The sequence below is a fragment of the Gavia stellata genome, chromosome 18 (assembly GCF_030936135.1).
Source record: "Gavia stellata isolate bGavSte3 chromosome 18, bGavSte3.hap2, whole genome shotgun sequence".
Lineage (NCBI taxonomy): Eukaryota > Metazoa > Chordata > Aves > Gaviiformes > Gaviidae > Gavia > Gavia stellata.
In genome coordinates this window covers 19,376,756-19,391,086 of record NC_082611.1, presented here as the reverse complement: position 1 = coordinate 19,391,086, position 14,331 = coordinate 19,376,756, and the positions used below count along the sequence as shown (strand labels likewise).

Sequence of the window (14,331 nt, the reverse complement as noted above, 5' to 3'; positions counted from 1 at the left end):
TGGTCTCTTGAAGCCAGGCAGATGTTATCTACGTCCTTGGATGGACTGTTGAAGGCAAATCATCTGTCTTTTGAAGGAGTTAATTTTTCTGTGTATTCATATGCTTAGCTCATCACCACATGAAAGTGGTGAAGTGGGGATGTTCTCTCCTTGTGCATTCAGAATTCTCCCTGAAGTTTGCACATGTTTTTTCAGCATTCACAGAACACTACTTTTGTCCCCAAAGTCACAGTTAATTGTGCTTTTCCTTTTCTGGGATGTTTCCTTGAATTGCTTTTGAATTCTCATGACTTTGCTGTTTGGTGTTATCTGGGGCTTGTATGACTTTAATCTATTTCTTTATTGTTAACAGTAATAAGAAGATTGCAGCAGCGCTGGGAAACAAAATGGGTTTCCCTCATTTCCAGTGTAAATCTCAGAGTTCAGTTTGTCCTGAGGCACATGGTAGAGAGGAGAGGGGGAGACCAGATCCTGTATTGTGGAATACATCAGGTTTTTTAAACTCTTCTCTGAGACGGCTTGGTTCCCCATCTGTGGAACCAAGATGATAAAACTTTTCTCCTGTGTTTTGTTTCGTATTTCAGGGCTTTGGGAGCAGAGTGTGCTAGTTGTAACGTGCCTATAGAGAATGTGTATCTCTACACCTACGTTTGAGGTCTTAAAATACAGATAAACACTGAGAGTGCTTTGCTCTTCCACAGGTTGCAGTCCACTTTTCAAAGGATGATAGGTACCAATTTTCTCATACAGGTAGGAAATTGAGAGAAAGGGAAATTGCTTGCACCTCCTGCGGCGGTATTGTGAACCTGTTTCTTTTCCGTCTCGCTTAAACTTCGCAGGATGGAGGGTACGGAGGTATAAATCAAGAGACCCATCTTACTGATGAGTCTGGCCCATGACAAAACTTTGTGTGATCAGTCTTCCTTTTCAGTTTTCCTTTCGGAACTCTTTTCCAGTTCACATACACTTTCACAGGGAATCCAAAAAGTATGAAATAAATTTTAAAAACGTGTGAAGCCAATCATAAAACCTTAAGCAGGAAGAACTTTGAACCTAAACTCTTTGTACCAGTGACCACTTACAGGTACCTCTAAGGGACAGTTAGAAATATTAACAACAGTCCACTTTACGTTATCTGGCATTATTTGTTTGAGGCTCTCTTGGTGGAGGGAGCTAGGTTCAGGAACACCAGTTACACAGAGTAACCCTGAGGCTATGTCGTGTCTTGCAGCTTAATTTCCAGTTATTGAATTGTGACTGGTGCTTTCCCACTGCAGGTTTACAGGTATTTACTCTACCATTATCTCTAGCTTAGAGAAGTAATGATTAGCGCTTCTAGTTTCCTTACTGAAAGTCAGGTCTGCTTGTGCAAACCTGCTGGGAAAAACCTTTAGGGTTCTTGGTGCCTGTGAGAGCTGTACGCCCTTGGGCATGAGTTTTGTCCCATTCTTTGCTCATTTAGCTAAGGCAAGCAGCAGTGGTCTACACACGTTCCTCTGGCACAGTAGAAGTAAATAAAAGCTGTAGGAATATTTGCAATATTTAAACTTTTTTCCCAATACCCAGTTTTAAATTACTCTAGATTTTTCTTTCTTGCTTATGTATCACTTATGGCCAATTACTGTCCTAAATGGCTACACATCTCCATGCTAGACCAGCCACCTTCAAGAGCTCCCTTCTATCCGATGGAGAAATTATCCACCAGGAAAACGCACTAAGGCTTCCTTACAGGTCCCAAAATAAAACTATTTATGCTAGCAAGACTATTTCCCTTCGCAGGCCCTTTGCCTGAACCCTGATCAGATGAGCGACCAGTCGTGCAAGACTCCTTTTGCAGTTCTGTGCCAGTGTCTGAGCGGGGTGGGAGGGGAGGAACTGGGAGATAATGGGTTTGAGAGCTCCGGACTTGGCAGATAGCAGGAGTGAGTCACTGGAGGAGCTCTTGAGTGAAAAACGTAGGATCTGTTTAGAACGCTTTGCTGCAGGCTAGACAGGAACTGCCATTTAAGAGGACAGAAGACCATGACAGAGGTGGGAGAGTTGGAAGCGTGTTACTGCAGAGTTTCCACAACTAGTTTGACAGTTCTGCCAGTGTAAGTGAGCTCTGGAATAAAAATGTCACTGTGAATGTTATTTTCCAGTATTCTTATTTCATATTAGCATGAGATAGTGGATTTATAAATGTAGGAAATCAAGAGCAAAGGGTGAAGAAATCGTATTAATCCAAAAAGACCGAGTTTGCATAGGACGATACTTAAATTTCGATGAATGCTGCTTTTGTAAAGATGATGTGTGAAAACCCCCAAAGTTTGCTTGGAGAGATTTTGTCTGTAACAACTTAATCAAAATTAGACTTCTTGAAGCGAAGTGTTCCAACGTGCTTCTTATGTTTTCCTTGCCCTTAGAGTGGTCCTCTCATACGCCAGCCAGGAATTGAGATGGAACATTTATCCGCAAGTCTGTTCTCTAAATGACTGGACAAACACATTCGAATTCCCGTATTTGTGCCAGCCTGGCCCTTCTCCTTCAGTGGTTCCTCTTTCTTAGGGAAAGTAGATTTTATTTTTTTTTAATTCCTCTGTTACATGGATGTATCTGAGGAGTGGTGTCTTCCTAGTTTGGATGAAACCTTACGAATAATTACGTGTGTACCATTTGGTTGCAAACCCTAGTGTACTGGTGCAATAATACTCAGTTTCTCTAAGGAAAGAGACTGAAACTGAAGTTTGACTGATGTTTTATTTTTACTAACACACCTAAAGCAGAGGATTTTCATTATATTAGTATCTCCTGTTTTGCTTACTGCCTTCACTGAGTATTATTAGCATTAGGAAATCTTTGACGACATTTTAATTTGTAGCCTTTGAATATTGTTAAATATTCAATTAGCGTATCACTTCTGTGAGAATTTAGTGGAGGAAAAATGGTGCTGGAATTCTGCTCCTACTGACGGTTATGTAATATGGGTATAAGTCAGTTGTTAATGTAAATATACCAAGGCAGAACTTGGCTCTGTATTCGGAACAGTACACCTACAAAAATTAACTGTGTATTAAGAACAGCTTCTGTCCCCATGACTAACACTGACTGTGGTGACTTTTCACTTTTTAGATAGATACCTGTAACATTGAACAACAATGTCTGAATTTAATTTCAGTATTCCAGTAAAATACCTGGAGGAAGACAGTTGGCTTCCCTATTTCCCATAGGTAACTCTACTAAAAATAACCAGAAAATTGCTCCACTTGCCATCAGTCTTCTTGATCTCTTAATTTACGATACAGTTTGAGGAGGGCTGCAGATGGGAAATATTTCTTTAAATTCAGTTATGAAAATATTCAACATTTTCATCTCGTTTAGTTTAATTTCTGTTTTGTAGCAATGACAAGACTTTCAGATACATGGCTGAATTTCCCTGAATTAATTTCATTATGTATGTCAATCAATTTCAGATAATTTTATTGTGTATTGTCTAAAGTCTGCACAGAGGCCACATCTTTACTAAAAATCCTGATGAGATTACTTAAAGTACTTTATTTTCCCATAGAGCTGCTGTTTATCTCTAGTTGTTTCCTATCCGTAGCAAAACAAGCCTGAAGGGGGGGGGCTTTTCCGTTGGGGAAGGAAACAGATAACGAATTCACTAGGAAGACTTTTGGTTGGGACGGTATTGACTGTGTGAGTGGGGGGGGGTTGGGAGAATGTTACTTTTTGAACTTAGATTTCAGATCTGTATACTGAATTTCCTGTTTGACTGTAGCTGGCTGCAAGCCAACTACCGATTTTTAGCATTTTAAAAGAACTCTCATAGTCACTTTTTAAATTCTGTGATAGGTTTTGGTTTTTTCCAGACACCCCTTGATTTGCATTCCTGCTTTTTATTAGTACATTGATAGTACAGTTGAAGAAATCTACATTTTTTTTTTTTTTTTTTTCCCTGGGTCTGTAGAAAGTCTGTATTGGGAGTTATAATCCTCCTTTTTACAGCTTGTCCTATAGGATGACTTTCGCTGCCAGGAAGCAGGAGAAGAAGCAAAACAGAGCAGCCAGACTGTTGTTCAGAATTCACAACCCACGCTTGTGCAGCAAAACTGCAAACAGGGAGGGGAAATTTTTCACCCCCCTTCTCTACGTACCCCATAAGCATTTACAGGGAATGATTTAGCTGCAATGAGTCACAAGCCTGAATAAGCTGCTTGTAGGAGCTCAATTGTATTTATCAAAGTGAGATAGATTCCCAAAGTGCCATTGCTATAGGACTTAAATAAATGATTAATCAATTAACACCTTTTCCTGTGTCAGCTTGGCACAAAAGAGAGTTGCTACAGTGCAAAGCAAATGTGGAGCTTCTGTAATAGTTTGGCCTTTGAGTTTTCAGTTGTACATTGTTGAGTACAATAAAAATTTCCTTCCAAGGATTTTGGTAGACCATAACATCTCTTAGAATTACACAAGTTATAAGTAGCAAAGCTTCTCGGGGCAGTAAGACCCTCTTGTCCTTCACTTTCCCCCGCTGAATTACAATGGCTTTCCACTTGTGGTGTTCTTTGAGTTTGTCCGTCCCTCTTTGTTTTTAACCTGATAAGGTTGGGAGATTTAGTCAGTGCAAGGCAGTGAATACTACTTTATGTTGGTTGGAAATCTTCAAAGGCAGGTGCAGAGCACTGTTTAAGAAGTTTAGGTCTACTGACAGTGAACTTGCTTTTCTTGGTTACCTTTCAGAGGTTTCCTTAGAAATGATGCCAGTCCTTGAATGGAAGGTTGAAAAGCATTCCCTATGAATTAGCCATAATTCCTGTTGGGCAGTTGTTTAAATAAGGATAAATGTGCAGACTTTCACACTGAAAGTCAGCTGCAAATATTGCTTGGCACCTTGGATTCAGAGGCAGCTGGAGTCAATGGAAGCTCTGCTTTTGATCGCAGTAAACTTCATATCAGACACAGGTAAGAGTTCTTGTTAGCCTGAAGGAAAACAACGTGTGCAGACAGAAGCAGTCATTGACAAGTGATCCTCCTGGAAGTTTCGGTGGTTGTCTTTTGTCTTTAAGGATGAGCTGCTTCCATTTTTCAAGCGCTCTGTCCATCTCCTGATGCGTCAAAGGGTAAGAGTTGCGTATCTGTGGATCTAGCTAGGCAACTCAGTTTGAAAGTTTTTTAGGAGACATCTCCATGTGTAGATAATATGCATGTTCATAAGCAATAAAGTGAATATTTGAGTTGAAGAACTTTTCATTTCACGTGCTTCTTCCTGCATTACTGCATTATTTCTAACGCCATGCCTGTCGTAAAACATGTTCCTTATGCTTGTATATCTAAATGATATTTATCTGGTAATGTATTTGTTACCATTTTTCTAATCAGAATATGTGTCCTTGACATTGAGATGCTGCAACAAATTGCCTGCTACTCATATCAGTATTTAGACATGAAGAATATACACAGATCTTCTCCCTGCTGCAGTTATACCGGTTGAAGAGGTCAACACACTTCTTGTGAGCTACCGCCCTTCCCAGTTTGCTGGTTCAGCTGCTCACGTGAACCATTTCAATCAAAATAAGTGGGATAGGCTTGCATATTTTAAGATCTTTGCAAATGTGGTTCATTTTGCAAATGTGTGAAAACAAGATCACTTTATTGTGAGGTTTGCAGCCCACATAAAGAACAAGCAAGTTTGGCACTGAGGTGAAATAAAAATGAGAAATAATGAAAACATTTCGCACAAATCAAGCAGTCAAGTTCTCTCTTTTTGTTATGATTTTTAGGTTATTTACAGTGTCTCATTTATTTGCTTCCTTTTCAGGAAGTATTAGGTTTACAGCTCCATAGATTTCATCTTAGAACAGATCTGGCTTGAGGGTGTCGTGAAGGAAAAAGGTGGAAGGAAGTAATACAGAAATCAGAATCACATTGCTATCGTGAATATCTTCAGCTATATTCTCCAATGGCTGCTTTACTGGTCTGTTCTCCATTAAGATTTTCTGGATATCAACCAATCTAAATTTGTAGTACCCAGAAAGAAGAGAGAAAGTAAATGGTCTAACAATTGTTTGGTTTAGGTTTAATAGCACAGAAATGAGAGTATGTGTGAACTCAGATTTCCTGTGATGCGTTAGGGGTCTGAGTGAAATACACCATCAGCAGAAAAACACAGTAGGAAAAGCTGGAATGCAATGCTTGAAATTCGAGAGGTGAGACTGTGATTTATTTGGCTGCAAATGACAGGCTCAGTAGAGACACAAAACTTTTTAATCTTCAGGATATTATGTATTAAAGTAATTTAATGCTGAAAACGGATTGGCAAGAATATTAATGATTATGATTCAGGGTTTTTTTCCAATCTTGGACTTTCAGAAACTAGGATAAGCTCTAATGTAAGGGATCTTTTATCCTGGATCTTCTCCATTATCTTTCTAACATTTCTAAAGTCTCTGATAATCACCATTGTACAAGATCGGAGACTTGGCTAGACTGCCTTAAGGTCTGATCCAGCCTGACAGGTTACTGCTTGGAGTAGTTTAATGTTCTCTGAAGTGCTTTTTATTCCCTGTCCTGTTAGTATGGATTTCCCTTTCCAACTGCTCTTCTGTCAGCTCTGTTATTCATCCTACATTCAGCATATTAAGTTTGTAACAGTTCCTTGGAAAAAACCAGAAAACCCAAAACGCTCTAGAGGGAAATTTCTGAGCGTTGACACAAAATTCCACATACAACGCTGGTTCCATTTTCACCACATGCCTTTTCCAAAGCAAACAGCTCGCTTTCCTGTTAACTGGGAGGTGTGAGGTTGCGGAGCTTTGGAGCTGTGTGAATCCCGTTGCTGTCCCAGGAGCAATGCTGTTTCCTCTCTTCTTTCCTTCCTTTTTGCTTCCTGGGGCTTTATTTTCTGCCAAAGGTCCATCCTTTTTGAATGACTGTCAAATGCTTGTGCAGGTGGCAGAAGTGAAAAAGCGGGGGAGCCTGGAGTAATCACAATCACGATCACAAGGGATCAGAGATGGTCGATTTGAACTTGTAATAGGGTTTAGAAGATAATACTTGGTACACTTAGTTTTCTAAAACAAAAAGGACTTTTGTTCAGACCTCGGGAAACTGTAGTGAAACCCACACATAATGTTTCAGTGGGTAAACTTTGACTAAAAATAAGTAAATTGTAGGTTGACTTTGTGATTCTGAGCCATATACTCAAGCCTTCCTCCATAATAATAGATTTCATTCTACCAGCGACCATTGTGGGTCTCTTCAGCACTTGTTGGGATATTCCAGGATGAAAGTTAGAGATCAAACAGAAGTTGGAATTAGAGGGGACATGATTCAAGAGGATTTTTTTCTGAAATTACTTACAGGATGAGCAATTGCAGAGCAATTCTCCCGATCATTTGGATTTTGAAAAGGAAAACAAGGGAGGTGGGTGCTTGTGTTTTCAGTAATATATTTGAAAGTGTTATAAATAGAAATCACCCAGCCACTACTCAAGAGATATTTAATAACATCTAAGTATGTATATTCTTAAATATTGTTTGCTCTTCTCACACAAATTATCTGTCTGGCCTAAAGTACCTTGGCTTTAACCCTTAAAATGAAGTAGGGGAGAGCTTCACAGTGATTTCTCTTGGGCTGTTTTGTGTGGACAAAGTGCTCTTAAATACAAGCTTTGTTGTATCCACTGTTCTGATGCTTTTACCCTAATATTGCTACTTTACTTTGAAAATAGATGAGAGGTTACCTTCTCGGAGTGGAGGCTCAGAGGCTGAGTATTACCTGTGGCTTATAGGATAAGGGGTGGATGCTTTTCTCCCCTTCGATAAAGAAATCTTGGTCTGTAGATGTAGCAGCAATCCTTCATCAGAGCAACAGGAACGCTGGACTTGCTCACAGTTTGCACAAGTGTTTTGTCCGCTCTCAAAGCCATTTCAGCCATAACGCATAAAATGCTGTCGCCTGGGCCCAATCCAGGGAATTTGGTGGATGGGGCTGATTTTTGTGGCCAGTTTGAGTGGTTCAACATTACAGAGCACACGTTGGCTTCTGTGAAAGAGGAAACAGCCTCTTTTGTCAGTGCAAGCTGTACTCTGAACCGCCTGTCCTGTGAGCGCAGGCCCTTGATTACCCAGGTAGTCAGCAGTTGACGTACCACTGTCCTGGAAAACTATGAAGGTCTTCAAGAAGTCTGTTTTATATTGGGATAATGGCAGATATGATGACTCCTCTTTTTTCAAAAGTATAGATTCCAGGAGACTTCAGCTGGTTGTTCTGGATATTACGAAGGAATTTGTTTAAACATAAAAGTTTCATTAAGATAATGAGATGTAAAATGAATATCATGTTAGTGACTGCAAGGCAGAAAACCATCTGATAACGGTGCAGGCGAGCGTGGCATAACTGCAAAGGAGGCTGGGGAAGTGGGGCAGGGATAGCCACCAAAGTCATTGCATTATTTCTGCGGATGGGAGACCTTTGATTCATATGTCTGTCTTTGTAACTGTCACGAGCTGCCAGATCCATCTCTTCACACCTTTTGAACACAGGCAGGCAGATGAACTCCTTGATTCAACAGCTTCTTCAACCATTCTCATTAGTGTTTTGTTAATCATTCTGACTCTGGCTTTCCTCCCCTCTCCCCTCCCAGCACTGGGGATTTCAAGGTTCAGCTTGCATAACAGGTAATAGCAGGCATTTCCTTCTCCTGTGTCGGGATATCCTGGCGCCCTTCAGTCTCTCTCTGACTGTGTTTAAAACAGACTCCAGCACAGGAAAAAAAAAAAAAAAAAAGGGAAAAAAAAAAAAAAGCCCAGTCTAAAATTAGCAGCCTTGATAGAAGAAAGGCACACGGCTGTCCACTGTGCTGTTTGTCAATGAAACAACACATCTAAACAGGGCCAGAATGCATTTCCTCTCTGGGAAAAACAGACATGTCGAGTTTTGGGGAGGATGGGAGGGAGTGAGAGTAAAGCAGGCATCACACCGATGATCAGGGAGAACTATCCAGAAGGTATCCAGAGTTGCAGAGACCATGGTGTACGTGAAGATGTTGTAGGGAGGTCTTGTTATGGCAAGGCTATATATCGGTCTCTTGGTACCACTGACTGATGCTTGAGGGTCTTGCTGCATCTGGAAGCTGGATCAGATGCTTTTGAGAGTTGCGGAACCTCTGCAGTCGCCTCCTTTTGTTTGGGTTTCAGGTTCATCATCCTTAATGGGTGTTTATTGCTGTATTTAAATGACCTAGGCTAGATTCTGATCTTGCAGCAGTGTAAACCTGAGGTCTCAGTAGATTTATACCATTCTAAATGTTCTGAGGTTTTGAAGTTGAAATTAAAATTTAAAATAAAATGGTGTTACTTTGTTATAACCTGTTGTTTACCTTAACAATAATGATGTATTTTTAATCCAATCTTGCAAGCAGCTTGGATGTTATACTCCATTAATGACAGTTTCATGCATGGATATTTTATAGGATTGGACTCCTGGTGTAATGAATACTGAGTGATTTCTTTTATGTAGTAAATAAAGGTATCGCAAAATGTCTACAGTTTGTTGCCGCTGCTGTCAATATGAAATTGTGATAAAACCATTTCCTCCTTCCTCATTCATTTCTGTATACAGTCTGTGTCCATGAGAATTACTGTGGGAATTTGATTTACACCAGTCACTGTTATGAATTGACTTCAGCTTTCTTTGCTAGATCGCAGACGTAACTGTTTATCAAAATCCGGCTGATGGTCATTGAGTAAAATTCAGTTAGCTAAAAGCAAATAATCATGTTTCAGCAAGACTTCAAAAATTTGCTCGGCCCTTCTGCTCTGCTTTCAAACAGTTCCTTTGGCATATTTTGTCCTGCTAAATTGTGGGATTACATTGCATCCAGTTCATCTCTTTCATGTTTGCCTTCCTGGTTTCATAGGAAATAATAAAGGCTTGTTTTTCTTGGTTGGCAGAAGACTCATTCTGATACATCCAAGATAAAAGCTTCTATTCATGTACTGCAGAATCTCATGGGGAGAGCTTTTAAGAGACAATGAGGCCTTTTTGCTATTCTTTGTCACTTGAAAGATTTATAAAGTAAGAAACTCTTTTCCACCTGGATTTAATAGAGACTAAGTATTTTTCCATCAGTAAAAAGAAGCGGACTTACTGGCAAGTTGGAACACGGCAGCTATGGCCTCCTCCCACCACTGGGTATCCTGAGAAATGATAGGTAGCTCCATCAGGCCCAGGACGAAGATGAGCTGGCCGGCAGTCAGAGCGACGGTGGCGATGAGGTTACAAGCACGCATCATGTCAAACTGCACTAGGGAAGCATAAGAAGTAAGCATAAAGTTAAAATTATATAAAATCAGGGAAAAGAAAATCCTGGCTGAGCAGGTATGTCAGTCCATAGAAAACAATTCTCAGACACTATTCCTGCTCCCAGCAGTCCCTTGCTCTAACTGCATTCCCTGCGGTCTGATTAAGAAAAGATTTTCTTTAGGAAGTGTGTTGAGTCTTTCCTCTAGTTACACAGCATCCCATAAATATTGCTTCAGTGCAAACCAATCTTGTACGAAACAAGCAGCTAATTTCCAAGGACGGCCCGCTGGAGGTGCTTGACTTTTGCCCTCTGAAGATTCTACTTACAATTAGTAGGCAGAATTGTTTGGGGCAAGACTGGTGTTTGTTTTGCATTTGCATGGCACTGACTGAAATGGAACCTTAGTTCATAAATAGGTTTTCAAGGCCTTAAAATAATAATCATCCCAAAGACTAACACCCTGAATTTCTTTTTCACCTAGTCCATCTGTATCGTCCTAGGAAACATCCTGTGGATGTTACTGCTAACATCTTATTGGTTTAAGGGAGCTTTGTATAGAGGATTCTTAACTTTTCCTTGTTTTAACATTTATTAATCTTTTGGATGCACTGGAAAGACCCTTGTATTTCTATCTGTGTAACGAGGGAAACAGTTACAATGAAGATTCAATGCTTGGCAGTCCTGAATGAGGTGTTATGGCATAATTTACATCTATAAGTAAAAAGTTACTTTTTTTTTTTAAAAAATATATAATAGTTCATACATATATTAGTGGATGTTGTTGTGGGAGTCTACTATTGACCACCCAGCCAGGACAATGACACCAATGAATTATTCTACAAGGAATTAAGGGATATAGAACAACTGCCCTTGGCCTTATGGGTGATTTTAACTTCCCAGACATCAACTGGGAATATACTACAGCAGATCCCAACAGGTCCAGGAAATTCCTGAAGCACATTGAAGGTAACTTCTTGGTGCAGGTACTGAGGGAGCCGACTAGGAAAGGTGCCCTCCTAGCTCTGTAGTTTGTAAACAGAGAGGGACTCGTGGGTGAGGTGGTGATTGGTGGCTGGCTTGGTCACAGTGACCATGAAGTAGTTGAGCTTCAAAATCGTTGGCGATAGGAGAAAAACTGCCACCAAAACTTTGACCCTGGATATGGGGAGAGCGGACTTTGGGCTGCTGCAGGAGCTAGTTAGCAAGGTCCCCTGGAAATCTGCTTTTGAAGGTATTGGGATCCATGAAGGCTGGTCACTTTTTAAGAGCCATCTCTTAAGTGTGCAGGAGCAGGCAATTCCAAAGGGTTGGAAGCCAAGCAAGCGGCGCAGAAGGCCGACTTGGCTGAGCAGGGATCTTCCTCCAGAACTTAGGCAGAAAAGAAAAGTGTACGGGCATTGCAAGCAAGGACAGGTGACACGGGAGGACTGCAGGGATGCTGTTCGCCACTGTAGGGAGAAAATTAGTCCAGCCAAAGCTCAATTAGAGTTCAAACTGGCCAGCGCTGTGAAGGACAACAAAAAGGGCTTTTTTAAATATGTTAACAGCAAAAGGAGGACCAGAGATAACATTGATGAGGTCAGTCACCTCACAAATAGGGATGTGGACAAAGTGGAGATGTTTAATGCCTTCTTTGCCTCTGCCTTTAACACCGACGATGGGCCCTGGGACCCCCTGAGCCCTGTGTTGGAAGACCGTGACTGGGGGGATGATAAACTCCCAGCTGACCCTGAACTTGTTCGAGACTTGCTGCTCCAGTGGATGTGCATAAACCTATGGGGCCCGATGGGATTCATCCCAGGGTACCGAAAGAGCTGGCCGATGTCATCGCGGGATCTCTCTCCATTATTTTTCAATAGTCTTGGGAGTCTGGAGAGGTCCCAGTCTACTGGAAGCTGGCAAACATTGTCCCAATTTTTAAGAAGGGTTAGAAGGAAGACCCTGGTAATTACAGGCCTGTCAGTCTCACTTAGTGCCTGGTAAAATTATGGAGAAGGTTATTCTGGGAGTTACTGAAAAACCCTTGAGAGACAACGCAGTCATTGGTCACAGCCAGCACGGGTTAACGAGGGGAAAGTCCTGCTTAACCAACTTAATTTCCATTTGTGACAAGGTGACCCATCAAGCTGACCAAGGGAAGCCAGCAGATGTGGTGAGTTTGGACTTTAGCAAAGCTTTTGATACTGTCCCTCGCAGTATCCTTCTGGATAAAGTGCCAGCACACAGCTAGACAAGTCCATAATGCGTTGGGTGAGCAATTGGCTGACGGGTCGGGCTCAAAGAGTTACAGTGAATGAGGTTACGTCAGGCTGGTGACCAGTCACCAGTGGGGTTCCCCAGGACTCAGTTTTAGGGCCAGCGTTCTTTGATGTTTTTATAAATGATCTGGACGCAGGAATCGAATGTACTTTAGGTAAGTTCGCCGACGATACTAAAGTAGGAGGAGCTGTGGACTCCCTCGAGGGTAGAGAGGCCTTACAGAGAGATCTGGATAGGCTAGAGAGCTGGGCAGTCACCAGGCGTGTGAAATTTAACAGGAGCAAGTGCCAAATTCTGCAACTGGGATGGGGTAATCCTGGGTATACGTACAAATCGGGGGACGAGGGTCTGCAGAGCAGCCCCACGGAAAGAGCTCTGGGTGTTTGGGTTGATGGGAAGTTGAATAGGAGTCAACAGTATGTCCTGGCAGCCAAAAGGGCCACCCGTGTCTTGGGTGCATCAAGCACAGCATAGCTAGCCGGTCAAGGGAGGTGATTGTCCCACTCTGCACTGCACTGGTGCAGCCCCACCTCGAGTACTGGGTGCAGTTTTGGGCGCCTCAATACCAGGAGGACATCAAACTGTGAGATTGTGCTCAGGGGAGGGCAACCAAGACGGCGAAAGGTCTCAAGGGCGAGACTTACGAGGAGCGGATGAGGTCACTTGGCTTGTTCAGCTTGGAGAAGAGAAGGCTGAGGGGTGACCTCATCACTGAGGGGTGACCTCATCACAGTCTACACCTTCCTCAAGGGGGGCAGCGGAGGGGGAGGCGCTGATCTCCTCTCTCTGGTGACCAGCGACAGGACACGAGAAAATGGAATGAAGCTGCATCAGGGGACGTTCAGACTGGACGTTAGGAAAAGGTTCTTCACTGAGAGGGTGGTTGGTCCCTGGAACAGGCTCCCCAGGGAAGTGGTCATGCCACCAAGCCTGTCAGAGCTCAAGGAGCATCTAAGGGACGCTCTTAGTCATATGGTTTATTTTCACGTAGTCCTGCACGGAGCAGGGAGTTGGGCTTGGTGATCCTTATGGGTCCCTTCCAACTCAAGATATTCTATGATTCTATATTAAATATAAAGAAAAATGCAGAAATTATTACAGACATAGATATCGGGAGTCTTGGCTAGAAACCTGATTAAAATGTGTCTCCCAGCTGGCTACTGAATGGAATATATTCATTGCAAAGTTGGGTACTTTTAGTCAGGCTTTTTTCCTACTTTTCCTGTTAACCTGGTGGATGTCCTGTTTTCATCCTTTTCCTTCCTCTCTAGCAAAAGGTGGGATTTGTAAATATCATTGTGCCAGTCCAACATCTCTTGCTAGTATGTTGTTGCTGTTCTGAAATAGAAACAGCTCAGTGTTTAAGTTGGCATATATTAGAAAGACTCTGGACATGAATATTCACCAGATTTTCAAAAGTGACTTAAGTGGTTGTATGTTTAATGGGTGTACTGACCACCAGAATTTGATTCCTGATCTTCCAAGGAGACTCCTAGGAAGTGCAGAAAACAAAACTTGATATAAACAAGCAAGAGTAAACTTCATCATGGTAATCATTGAGTCTGGTCTACTTTTGTGAGTCGTAAAAATGAGTTTACCTTTTACTTTCCCCTCATAGGTCATCTTTAGCTTCTGAGTAACAACTCATGATTTAATTAAAACTTAATAAAATATGGTATTGTATCTGAAAGAGTTAGTTAAGAAGTATAGTCCATTAAACTTTTTCCCATTGAATAAAACGTTAAGAAGATAACATAGTATTTTTGGGTTTTCCTAGTGAGTTC

At 41.6% G+C, this 14,331-nt stretch overlaps 2 protein-coding genes across 2 annotated transcripts in view; one reads left to right on the top strand and one right to left on the bottom strand.

The window, feature by feature from the left end:
• Window positions 1-14,331, top strand: part of IFT140 (intraflagellar transport 140) — an 87,183-nt gene that overhangs the window by 39,862 nt on the left and 32,990 nt on the right. The window lies entirely within an intron of this gene.
• TMEM204 (transmembrane protein 204) overlaps window positions 1-14,331 on the bottom strand; it is a 31,800-nt gene that overhangs the window by 4,512 nt on the left and 12,957 nt on the right. The window contains exon 2 of the mRNA XM_059826353.1: window positions 10,133-10,288. Coding sequence (XP_059682336.1) covers window positions 10,133-10,288 — 156 coding nt within the window. The remainder of the gene's footprint in view (window positions 1-10,132; window positions 10,289-14,331) is intronic.